This window comes from Cupressus sempervirens, chromosome 7, assembly GCF_028749045.1.
Source record: "Cupressus sempervirens isolate cs-2001-9-10 chromosome 7, ASM2874904v1, whole genome shotgun sequence".
NCBI lineage: Eukaryota > Viridiplantae > Streptophyta > Pinopsida > Cupressales > Cupressaceae > Cupressus > Cupressus sempervirens.
In genome coordinates this window covers 212,180,991-212,193,804 of record NC_143124.1, presented here as the reverse complement: position 1 = coordinate 212,193,804, position 12,814 = coordinate 212,180,991, and the positions used below count along the sequence as shown (strand labels likewise).

General features: G+C 38.2%; 1 protein-coding gene across 2 annotated transcripts in view; it reads right to left on the bottom strand.

Moving 5' to 3' along the window:
- Positions 1 to 536: 536 nt before the first annotated feature.
- LOC149546237 (small ribosomal subunit protein uS3x-like) overlaps positions 537 to 12,814 on the bottom strand; it is a 37,642-nt gene continuing 25,364 nt past the window's right edge. The window contains exons 2-7 of one of the 2 annotated variants that reach the window (XM_089791084.1): positions 2,250 to 2,321; positions 2,005 to 2,152; positions 1,743 to 1,914; positions 1,565 to 1,619; positions 1,320 to 1,451; positions 537 to 961 (exon numbers count right to left, since the gene is read on the bottom strand). In XM_089791084.1, the coding sequence (XP_089647210.1) occupies positions 797 to 961; positions 1,320 to 1,451; positions 1,565 to 1,619; positions 1,743 to 1,914; positions 2,005 to 2,152; positions 2,250 to 2,279 (702 nt within the window). In that variant the 5' untranslated portion in view covers positions 2,280 to 2,321 and the 3' untranslated portion in view covers positions 537 to 796. The remainder of the gene's footprint in view (positions 962 to 1,319; positions 1,452 to 1,564; positions 1,620 to 1,742; positions 1,915 to 2,004; positions 2,153 to 2,249; positions 2,322 to 12,814) is intronic. The other variant, XM_089791083.1, reaches the window with a different exon arrangement.

The window sequence follows — 12,814 nt, the reverse complement described above, 5'->3', positions numbered from 1 at the left end:
ACGGACAACCCTTCAAAGTATTAATTATGGAGTCGGGCCCTAAACTTCCAAAAGATATTATATAAGAAATATAATCAAATGTCACCCTTGAACCCCTCCGTATCCACACAATTCTGAAAATTAAAAGAAACCATAACCAATTAATAACAATTAATAATAATAATATGAATATCACAATACTGGTTCAGTTTAGTATAAAGAAACGTAAAAGGAACAGTAATAATGACGCATCAGAGTTGCCATTCTTTTATTTAGAAATATATTTTTAAGAGAGTAAACGAGTGGAATAATGTTCATCAGAGATCCCTGACACGATTCAACAGCATGCCCTTAATTGTTGAACCAAATCTTGACAAGCTGTTTACTGTTAATAAGCTTTCCAACAGCGTGTAGTATTGAAGAAAAATATAACCTGATAATGGATCAGAGCCATTAGGATAAAAAAGGTCATTTATCCATTTCATTATTTTCTTCCATATTTTGTAGTGCACCCACAATAGAAGGTAAGGTACAAAATAGGGACGAATGCAGCAGCATTAAATAAAACTGTAAATTTGATTACCAGGCACATAACAAAGTTGGATTCACAAATGATGCAGGGATTGCAAAAATACAAAAACAGCAATCAAGCATTTCAAAAATGCTGCGTTATTAAAAAAGGATACTCTGAACAGGTCTGCTTGATTTTCAATCTGCATGCATATCTTGGGAACATATTTTAAAGTTCTAAATCTCCCTAAGGCTAAGAGCTAACAAAAATGCGATAATGAAGTGCATGCAGTTTCCACAAAGCTCCCTAGACAATTACTTCAGTTTCTTTCCCAGGCTGGGGTTTGAGGGCGAATTCCTCCTCTTCTTTCGGAGTGTGAATGGTAACCAAGTCTGGCAGTGGCGTCATGGGACCCTGCTTTCCCTTGGGATCCCAGTCCAACATTATTTTCACTTTAATTCCAAGGACGCCCTGCAAAAATGTGCATAACATTTGTAACTCATATTTCATGCAAGAATTGGCTTTAGATATTATATACATAAACCAGACAAACTTCACAAATTGAAATTACATCTAGTGAGAACTCATGTTTCCAATGGCCTTTGTGAAAAGACAGGCATTTTTATAAGACCAACATATACATTTAGCTATGTATATGCAGCAGTAATCAGAGAATATTTTTTATGAGAATGTCCAATCAGTGAAAAGGTATCTAATTCATGTATGTTACACACATTACTTTGCACATGAAAATTTCAGGTCTTGACCTATCTAAAACAAATTTGTAGCTTTTCCAGCAAGCAAGAGCTTTAACATGTTAAATTCTTACCTGACGCAAAAGAACATGTCGCACTGCTTTGTCGATGTATTCATTGACTGGTTGCCCAGAAGATATCATATATCCATCCTTGAACTTCATTGATTTTGCACGTGCTGCTCTCAGTTTGCCACTTACTATAACCTGAGATTATTGTCTAGACATTAAAGCCCAACACCAAAAACTTATCTAGAAAACAGTGAAAAGACCCTACATGCTAAAATTAGAGAGTGGTTTGTTATGAGCAAGAAAAGCACCTCACAGCCCTTGGCGCCACTTTCCATGATGAACCTAAGTACACCATAGCAAGCCCTACAGAAATATCAATCTCTCAATTAGCTTAAAATGGACTTTGTCCCATCTTAGCAAATAAAATTTTACAAATTGGAAAGGAAACAATTTGCAAAAGGGCCACCGAAACAAAACCGTTTCTACCTTCTGACAGCAAGCCCTCCAAGTAATTTGTACCGCAAAGACTCAGCTTGAGCAATTGCACATAAACCCCTGTTGTTCACCTTCTCTGCATAAAGCTCAACAGTGTTCTCTGGGAAATTGAACCTTTTTTGCACTACAGAAGTTAACTCCCTAATCCTCCGCCCTTTTTCACCTGAGGCAATTACACTATATGCTTTTCAGATCACAAACAAACAATTTACAAAAAACTTGGATTGCCTCGGTTCTGAAAAAATCCCCTTACCAAGAACATTTTGCGTACGAGTTGCTTGAATGATGATCTCTGTTCGCATAGGTGTCACACGAACTTCCACACCTGAATATCCATCCTCTGCAAGCTCACGTGTAAGAACCTCATTCAGCTCAGCAAAGAACACTCCATCAGCGACAAACTGCAAGCAAAATCAATTTAGTGCCACAAACCAGATGTTCCATAACAAACGGGGACTAGTCTCCATGTTTATTGACAAAATGAGAGCTTAAACATACCTTTCTCTTTTTGCTCATCTGTGTCGCCATGGTTTATGAAAAAATTGGGAGCTTAAGCTCACACACCTGCTACTACTCAGATTTGAACAATGTTAAGTCACTTCTCAAAATATTCACGTCCCAACAAGTTGCTTTCAAATGAACACAAATTTTTTTCAAAAAATAGCATACATATACAAGTTTCACCATTACAATATATATATATATATAAACAATATTTGTTGCTTTTAAGATTTTCCTGCATAAATAGTTGGTAGAATTGACCAAGTACTCACCGAGTTTTAGAAAAACAAATACTTATCATTTTTACTAAAGAAGCTGATTGGAAAACATGCCAAAATATGCACCAAAAAGTTGGAAACACTCAAAAAAACATGTTTTTCTCCTCTATTAATCATCATATGCCCCTAGGCACATCAATCTTGCATCCTTTGGAGCTATGTGGAAGGATTTGTAAACAAATTTGAATAATTTCGAGGGCAAGTTAGTTTTAAGCTAAATTTAAACTGATTTATTTAAATATTGATATTAGGTGAATTTTCTTTGTATTTAAAAAATAATTGCTGTGCTTTCAATATATACTTGTAGGTCAGATACAATCGAAAATGGAGAAGCCTTTGGATCAGGCTAAGCCTCGTGCCAGCAAAAGTTACAAGCCACTGTCCAAGAGGAACTAGAGACTCTGCTTGGAAATATTTTGTACAAAAACGGACACATCAGATTAACTGTTTGCATTCCGTGCCAGAAGCTATAGCGTGGAGACATAAACTGCCTCAAGTACCATCTTGTCAGCATTACTCACCATGAAGCCAAGCCATGTTCCAACAACTCAAAAGAGAGAACGAAATATGCTGCCATCCTTGCATTGCAAGAAAAAAAATACGAAGGGAGAAACCAAGGGCAGGCACTCAGCAACATCCATGGCTAGTAGCAATAATATTCAAATGCAAGCAGAAACAGATGAATATATGGAAAGTAGGCATAATGGGCTCCCTTCATATACAATGCATACAAAGCACATCAGCATCCACATCATCTACTTCAAGTAGAGTGCAACCATCTACAGGCATGACAAATTGCTTTTTTGTGCCCAAAGTCATACCTGGAGCACAACTGCCATTAAAAGCTACAAGGTGGGACAGGGAGGTGCATCAAAAAGCAAATGAGGCATGAGTGGATTTTTTTGTACTTCAACAACCTTCCTTTCATGTGGCAACCAATCCTTAATGACACATTTCAGTAGCAACATTGCACAAGACCAATAAGCCACCTTCTCGGAAAAACAAAAGTGGAAGATTGCTCGTGAATGCAGCTAAAGAGGCAAACGTAAAGGTGGAATAACAAAAAAGATTGCACAATCATGGCTATACTATTCTTTGAGATGGGTGGACAGACAAAAAGCAATGCACCATTGTCATCTTTTTCATAGCTTAGAAACTTGAAACTGCTATCTTTTTGTATTTATAAATTGTAAATGTCGAAGCCCTTGGTAAGAGATCTTTGCTTAGTAGATGGGGATCAAAACTCAATGTGTTATATTTATGAGGCCATTGATTACAAGGAGAACAGCCTTGATTTTTGTCCTATTTGGTAGATCATTCATTTGAGGTGGAACAAACTCCACCACCATGCAACACAATACGTCCCAAACCATTTTACCATTCAGATAGCTTCTTAGATCTTGACGGAAAGATTATGGAGGGCCACACAGCATGTATTAAAAGATAACATAGGTTGAAGCGACCTCATCATCCAACAATTGCACTACTACAAGACTAGTAGGGGTAAGCTCTTATCTTCAAAACTAGTTACCCAAGGAAGAACCACTCAATCTCCAGGTAACAAATTTTACGAGCTACAATTTTTAAATTAATTTGATAAAAATGGATTGCTTGTTGACCTTCAATATTTTATTTTCTAGATTCTTGATGGACAGATTGGGATGTAAACACTCCAAATCTTCAAAGCTGCCACCCTTGTAGTGAATCCAACTACAAGTAAAATTTGAGTTTGTTTGAGGCCATCCACATTAAGTGAAAAGAATTAAATCAAAAGGCCACCTTATCTTAGTGTGATATAACATTCGGTTTCGCAGAATAATGGTAGATGAAAAATCAAAGGAGCTCGCTGACTCTTATGACAATCAACCTTATAGAAATTGGACAAGACAAGATGGGCAGCCACCATTTCTCTTTTACAAAGATGAGACTTTTGATTTTGAGAAGCGAGAAATAGAGGCTGTATGTGCAACAAAAGATTTAGGATTGAATAGCATTGATGACGCAAATAAGTCATTGCCATCTACTAGTATGATGGAGGTCAAGCTAGAGCCACTAGCACAACCTTCTATGCAGCAAGAAGCCACAACAAACTCAAAGGATTAGAACCTAAACCTCTCCCCAAATAATTGATAGATTAGAGAAGAGAAAGATGTAACACGTACTTTATAATTTGTAATTTATGATTTATGATGATTTTCAAAGGCAAACATTAAAAATTCATTATAGTTGTCAACTGTTAACGTATTAATCATTAGGGTTATAGAATTAGGTTAGAAGTTTCAGTTTTGGTAGTTATTAAATAGCAGTTGAATTACTAAATGACTACTTTATTTATGTAATGAATCTCGGTGAGCAATAGACAATGGAGTTTCCATTGTGTTTCTATTATTTTTCTACTGCATCAGATTTTCGAGCCTAACAGTGGTATCAGAGCAGCGAAAAAAGAATGTCAACGTCATATTCCATTTACTTTAGTAATCCAACCAGCTCTCTTCTCACTAATATCTTTGCTCAAAATGAAATCCTTCACACTCGCATGGGGTACTAACAAATGAATTTTATTATGAGACAGGAGGTGTCTACATTTCTTTAAAGCTCTGATGATTGCAAGGGCTTGCTTCTCTACATAGCTGTATTTGTCTTCATACTCTTTAAGCGCTTCACTAAAGAAAACTATGGGATGCTTTTCATCTTTATCATTTGTTTGAGTCAAGACAGCAGAAATGCTTGACTCACCACCGAGGGCATAAAGGATGAAATCCTTTTCAAAATTTGGATTAATGAAGCTATGGCTACCTTGATCTCTTCAAAACTTTCCTTCCCTTCCTTGGTCCATGCAAAGACCATACTTTTCTTGAGCATAGTTGTCCATGGTAGCAAGATTAGAGATAAATCTTCTCACAAAATTTATCCTATCAAGGAAACTTTGCAACCCTTTCTTATGTTTAGAAAGAGGGAGAGCAAGTATTGCTTTTGTTTTTTCTGGATCAATGGTTAAACCATCCTCAGATACAATGTGTCCTAATAATTTTTCTTGATTGGTAGCAAAGACACACTTGCTTGGGTTAAGGGATACCCCAAACTCTCTACACCTTAAGAACACCTGTCTCAAATGATCAAAATGATCTTCTACATTTTTTGAATACACTGTGATATCATCAAGATAAACGAATACAAACTTTTCAATCACGTCTTTGAAGGCCATCACCATTGCCTTCTGAAATGTAGCACCTACATTGGTTAGTCCAAATGGCATCTTACAATAAGCATAGGTACCCCATTTGGTGGTAAATGCAATCTTGTACCTATCAAACTCTTTGACCAGCACTCGATTGTAGCCAGAAAATCCATCAAGAAATGAAAACCTCTTTGAACCACTGCCCTTGGACAAAATCTGCTCCATGGAAGGGAGAAGATGGTGATCTTTAAGGGAAGCTTGGTTAAGGTCCCTAAAGTCCAGACACAATCTAATTTCTCCATTCTTCTTCCAATCAGGGACAAGGTTTGCTACCCATGATGAGTGCTTGATGGGGAAAATTATATCGGCCTCAATCAATTTGGATAGCTCTTTTCGCATTAAGGGTTCGATTTGGAATTCACTGGCCTCTATTTTTGTCTTACTGGTTTGACATTATCAATTAAATCTATAGTATGCTGAAACAACCTTGGGTCAAAACCCTTTAAATCATCAAATCATCATACGTGATGCAGGAGCATCTTGCATGGGAAAATTATTGAAAAAAAAAAAAATTTTGAAAAAAAAAATTTTGGAAAAAAAAAAAGTTGAGGAGAGAGAAAGTGACGAAAATTAGAGGAGATATAATTTTAAAAAAATAAAAAAGGGGAAAAAGGAGAAAAGAAAAGAAAAGAGGATTTTTATTTTCGAGGTGCATAGGTGGCATAATAGAAAAAATAAAAAATAAATGGTTGTCATTCTATTTATCGAGGTGTGTGGGAAGAATTCTAGAAGGTTATGAATATTGTAGAAAGTTTTGGAAGTTGTAAAAGGTTGTGGAGAAATTCTGGATGGTTGTGGATAAGTCATGCATGGGGTGGTAAGTGCCTATTTAAGCAATGCATATGAGCATTTCTAATCAAGCTCAAGGAGAAGCTTGAAAAGTAGAAGCTAGAAAGTGTGAAGACTTCAAGGTGTGAAAGCTCTAAAGGTGTAGCTCTTAAAGTAGAAATTCTTGGTGAAGCTCTTGGTGTGAAGACTTTTATTTGGGATTTCTCTTATGTTGAAGAATTTGTAAACTTCTTTTTGAAGAAGTCATATCTATGATATCATCTTGTGGGTGTTGTAAGGATCTTCAAGTATAATAAAATTGCTTGTGAAGCATTTTTTTATTTCTCTTGGTCTCCATATTGTTGCACTCTTGATTGCAAGTGGGTAAAGGTGGTGTGGCCCTCTATCAATACGTCCAGGCAAATACATCATTAAATTCTTGAAATAGATGAATAAAACTTTCTTGCTCAATCTCTGAACATACCTTCCCCATGTTTAAGGATTTTCCATTAGCAACCGTGGCTGGGGTGTAATCGTCTTCCTCAGCAACTAGGTTCATGACTCTGCCTCTTGCTTGGTCATCAGGATTGAAAACACTCTCTAAGGTAATGAGACCCTTAGGCAATTTGTTGGAACTGAGATTAATGATTTGATCACCATACTGATCCTGCAATCTCAACTGGTTTCTATCTGAAAATTCTGCTTCATTCTGCAAGAAGCTTACAATTTGTTCATCAGATTCAAACACTTGCCAATGGATGTTGTTGTCAGGGATGGCAGGCCTTGCTACCATTTTGATTTGTTGCTTCTTCTTCTCCTCAAGATTCCCTGGCACATCGTGAGATGCACCTATTGTTGCAAGTCTATCAGCATATCTATTTTCTTTTCTAGGGATGCTTTGAATATTAAATGCATCGATACCCTCAAGCAAATCCCATACCCTTTTTATAAGACTTGAGCAAATCGTTCTTGGTGATATTCTAATTTATCACTTGATTAACCACCAACTCACTATCTCCATATACACTTAAAGCTCGAATTCCTCTTTTCTAAGCAAGTAGGAGACCTTGAATCAAGGATTCATACTCGACCACATTATTAGTGCAACTAAACTGGAGCCTAAAGGAGAAGTAGTACCTTACTTGTGCAAGAGAAATCAACATCACACCGGCCCCTGATCCATTCTTATTCCTTGATCCATCAAAGTACATACTCCATATCTTACATCTTCTTTAGTCTCCACAAGATTGGGAACTAGAGCATCCTTTTCTAATATACAATATGTATTGAGGCCTATCTCAAAAGTTTCTGACATAGGATCAAATTGATATGCATTAGCCCATTCATCTAAGAGAAAATCAGGTATCTTTGCTAGGGAAGTAGTAAGCTCATTCACTATGTCATTCTCATCCATTTCTAGGATAGTGCAATTCATGTTGATGAGATTAGGGGTGTAGGGTTCAATATGATGGAGGGCTAAAGGCTCTACTCTAATTGAAGCTTTGGTCCCATATCTTGTTCTAAAAGACATATATGACCAATCGGAAGATATGTAACCACCTATTTGGGCAATGAAGTCTCTTGACAGACAAATGGCAAAATGTGGCTTGACTTCAGCAACGGATATATCTTGAGTTACAATACAACCAGGGCATGCATGTAGGGCCATTTCCACATTCCTAAGGATCCCTACAGTCTTGAAAGTACTACCATCCAACTGTAATACATCTCTAACAATGGGCTCATATTTCATTTCCAAAGCATCAGCAACACACCTAGGCATCACTGAACTACTAGCCCCTGAATCAATCATGCAATTGTGGATTAGTTTACCCCCTATAATTAGAGAAACATAAAATGGAGGGGGTCTAACCTTTTTACTTGTTTCTACCTCTTTTGATGGCTGTACTAGGCTTGTGGCACTTTCCATGCTGGGTGGCTGACCCTTTGGTTCAATGCTTTCCAATTCTTGTTGCAGCAAACGCTTTTGCATGGGTATAGTAGCAACAACATCCCACATGGAAATATTCACATTTGTCTTCTTCATTTGTTCTACCACACTGAATGGTATAGTAGGTACTTTGGTAGAAGCCTTGCGAGCTACATTTGTAGGAGGTTGAGATGGAACAACCTGAGGATCACTTATATCCTTTCTGCCATTATTTCGCCTTTGCTGCTGAAAGGTATTTGATTGATCATTTACTGCTTGTTCATGAGGTATAGCATTTGAAGTTGAGGCATGATTGGGAGGAGGAGGGCTAGCATCTTCAATAGCTCTTCTTTTGCTCCTAGTGTTGTGAGCAATGGAATCCTGGTTTACATTACAATGTTCCTCCACTTGATGATTCATAAAAGAGCAATCACCTTGTCCTTGCATGGACGAGGCCTCTTTAAATTGGTCCTCCTTGTATGATTGTCTTGTTGCAGGCTCTTGGATGGTCAAAGCCAAATAAGATTCAGCCTTCTGACACATGCAACGGGCATAGGAGTACTTACAAGAGGGACAAAAATCTTGATCTTGGGCCATGTTGTTTTGAGGAACTATTGCCCTACTTTGGTTTACATTTGAGGTTGAAGTATGGCTATTCTGCCTATTCTGATCAAAAGAATTGTTCCCATGATTATGATTTGGAGGCCTACCACTATTCAGAGTTTGATATTGCAATTGATGAGCCTTACTACCTTGAGCTTGCTGTCTCTCTAAAGTCACCACCTTGTTGCTCACTTTCTGCATCACAGAGAAGCTATCCTCTAGCTTCTTCTCTTGGCCCTGCAATCTTTTATCTATGTTCTCTATGTTCAGCATCATAGATTGCATCATCTCCTTGATTTCATCTATTCCATTTGAAGATGTGGAAGCTTGAGTGACTAGAGCAAGGGATTGTGATATGGAAGTTGTGGGAAGAGGAGCCATTGCTAGTTGGTGATTTGGAACATCAGGGAAGAAAGGCATTGGAGGCCTTGGAGCTAGCTTATCTCCTTGTATTAGGATGTTTTCTGACTTTATTGCTATGTCATAAGCATTAGGCAAGGTATCTCCTCCAATAGTTTGGATTATAGTGGCAATGTCACTGTTAAAAGCTTTGGGGTAATGCAAGAAGGCATTGCCAGGGGTAGGCTTTACAGAAGTAGGTATTCTATCACATGTCTTTTGAAATCTATAGTTGAAATCAGTCATACATTCATAGGGGGCTCTTTTTATATTAGTCAACTGTTCTAAAAGTGACAAATGGTCACTTTTGTCCTCAAAGTGTTTGCACAGTCCTACTCCTAATCCATCCCAATCTGCTATAGAACCATGAGCCAAACCTCTATACCATTGTAGTGTTTTTCCTTTCAAGGATGAGGCTAGAAGCCTAACTGCAACATCATCTTCTGTAATACCATGGATATTGTAGATATTTGCAACTTCTTGAATGTATTCTAAGGGAGAGATAGAAGTTTCACCAGTAAATTCTGGTATACTTTTGAGTGCAGCTATTGGTATGTCATGTCTCTGGGCCAATAAAAGAGGACTTCCACCATTAAAGGTGGCAAAAGCATGAGCTCTAGGCTGCGCCATATAGACAAGTGATCTATTGATATGTGCTAATGGCAATCTAGGCTGAGATCTAACAGCAAGAGGAGTAGAGATGGATCTTGCAGGTGTATTTGTTACTATTGCACTCCTAACTGGTGATAAAGATACTCTAGTCTTCCTTCTTTTAGGATTTGAAAATGAAAGCTCTTGGTACTGAAATTTACCTCTAGAAGATGCCCTTGTTTCAGCTTTGGGCATGAATTACTGCAACTTTGGTCTGGAACCAAATGTATTTGAAGCTCAAAGTCGCCAAGTACTTGAAGAATGAATCCCTTGAAGGCTTGAACACCGAAGCCAGTACTATCTCCTTAGTATTAATCTTGAAATCTTCCTTTTGACACCAGTAGACTTGAAATTTTTTGAATACAATCCCACAGGGCGTGCCAAAAACTGTTGTCACAAAAGTTTGCACCCTTGTCCAAAGTTTTTACCTAAGGACAACCTTGTGAAACATGAAAACAACCTCCAAATTGTGGGACTTGAACTGTGAGGTTGAGTCTCCGGAGAAGGCCGGCTTCCTTTACTATCAGGGTGCACCTAACTACTCTTGGAGAGGAAAAGGGGGAAGGAATGCATAGAAGCAAATCTACCTATTCTAACCTAAGGGGGGTGATCCACCAAAAATAGAGTGTTCAAACCAATCTCTGCCCATACATGCACTATTGAACCATCATGACACCAAAAGATATACACATCCAGACTTGCTTTAATCTAACAATCACATGCAGATCAGAAAAAACCCAAATGGATGACACAAGGAAAGAGAGGATTCACTTATATACCATTCATAGGCCAAAAGAGATACAGTCACGCAAGATTGCAGATATCTACAATACACCAATGAGAGGCAAATAGTTCTTGCACTTCACATCAATGACTGAAGGAGATGAGAATGTCATACAATTCAGAGGCAAAGGGGATTTACAGTGAAATTGCAGAGCATTATCAAAGAAAACAAAGAATAGTCGACCTCAACAAAATCTACAAAAATTGCCTTTATAGCTTAGGCATAACTGAGATGTTCTCTAACTGAAGTTACTCCACAACCACTACCATTAAGTCTCTTTAGAGATCTGGAGAAAATCTGATCTGGGCACAGATTCAGATACAATGAAATCTAATATTTTGTTGAAACAAGGCCCTGACAGAAACGACGCCATTAAACCATTCTGACCAAAAGTAGATGGATAAACTGGGGTGGTGGAGTGTTCTCCTGTTGTTCACTGGGTTCAGCATTCATTCGAGAGTAGTTGGAATTGATCATGAGGATCAAATTGTGCATGAAAACTCGATTTCCTTCGTTTCTGGCTCATCAGTCAACAAAGTCAAAAAGTCAACTGAATCCTGCAACCAAAATGGGCCACGCGGGCCAATAATTTCATTTCATTTTGCCACCCCGTAAAGTCTCCACGCAGTTGACCACATCTTCTCAATTAACTGAGCCACCTTCCCAACTTAACCGCAATGTCACATAACCGTCAGCCTTAACTGTTAATGCCTTAGTCGAGCCCATAAGGACACATGTCCTTCAGGCGCTTTCCCACATTGTTTAATTACCTTGCATCTTCATAATGCGAGAAAGCGCTGATCGTTGATCTTCATAAGATCAACGATCATGAAAGATCTTCATTATACTGCGCCTACCCTTAATACTTCTGGGCCCATGAACCATTTAGCATACACCTCAGCACGACCTGGCCCCACTTGGCATCACCCTGCGGCTTATGAAATCAACCTGACACCACAAAGACACACGGCAGCGAGGCGCTTGCCCGGATTCCTTAACATTCTTGCATCTTCATAATGCAGGAAAGCGCCCACCGTAGAGCTATTTGCATCGGACAGTAAATCTTGCTGCACAAATAGAGTATCACCGTTTCAAACCCACATGCTCTGACAAGTGCCACGACAGAGAATTCATTTATTACCTTTGAGAAGAACGGATGCATGATGTCATTATCAACTACGTGTCACAAAGGGTCTTGCCCGCATTACTTAAAACTCGTGCACTTTCATATTGCGGGCAAGCGCCAACCCTTGATCTTTGCTAAATCAACGATCACAACACCTGAACTATAAAGGATTAATATCATTAAAGGACCAACCAATGACATCGCAAAAAATTAAAAACGTGCACGAGGAACACTGACAACTCTGCAACAAGTCTGACTAATTCTGACAACCAAGAACTTTCGCGGCGCACTGAGGTTTGCACATCAGCAGGGGCTACGTAGCGTAAAGGCGCTTGCCCGCATTAGATAAAGGTAGTGCATTTTGAGAAAGCAAGAAAGCGCCCACCGTAGATCATGGAAGATCTGACGGTGAGGGAATTGCGGGCAAGCAAAAACATTAAAGTGCACAGTCACTTAGAAACAAGAAAATACGTTAAGGTTTTATTTCATTTATTTTCGTATTTCCATGGCATTTTAAATACTTAAATATGGAAAGTGACCGTTGGGTGAGCTCAAGTATTTGAATTCAAATTTTTGGCAGGAGGCAAATATGGTTAGCAATGCCTATCTTTATGTGTTGGATACATGGTTTATTAAATGCTTGTCAATGATCAAGGAACAAAGAATAGGTATATTTTCTTCACTGCATCCTATTTTTAAAAAGAAGAGGTATGCATTTCTTCTCAGTTTGTTGATCATAGTTGCAAAATATGATGGTTATTATTTCTCTCAGAAGTTTGAGTAGT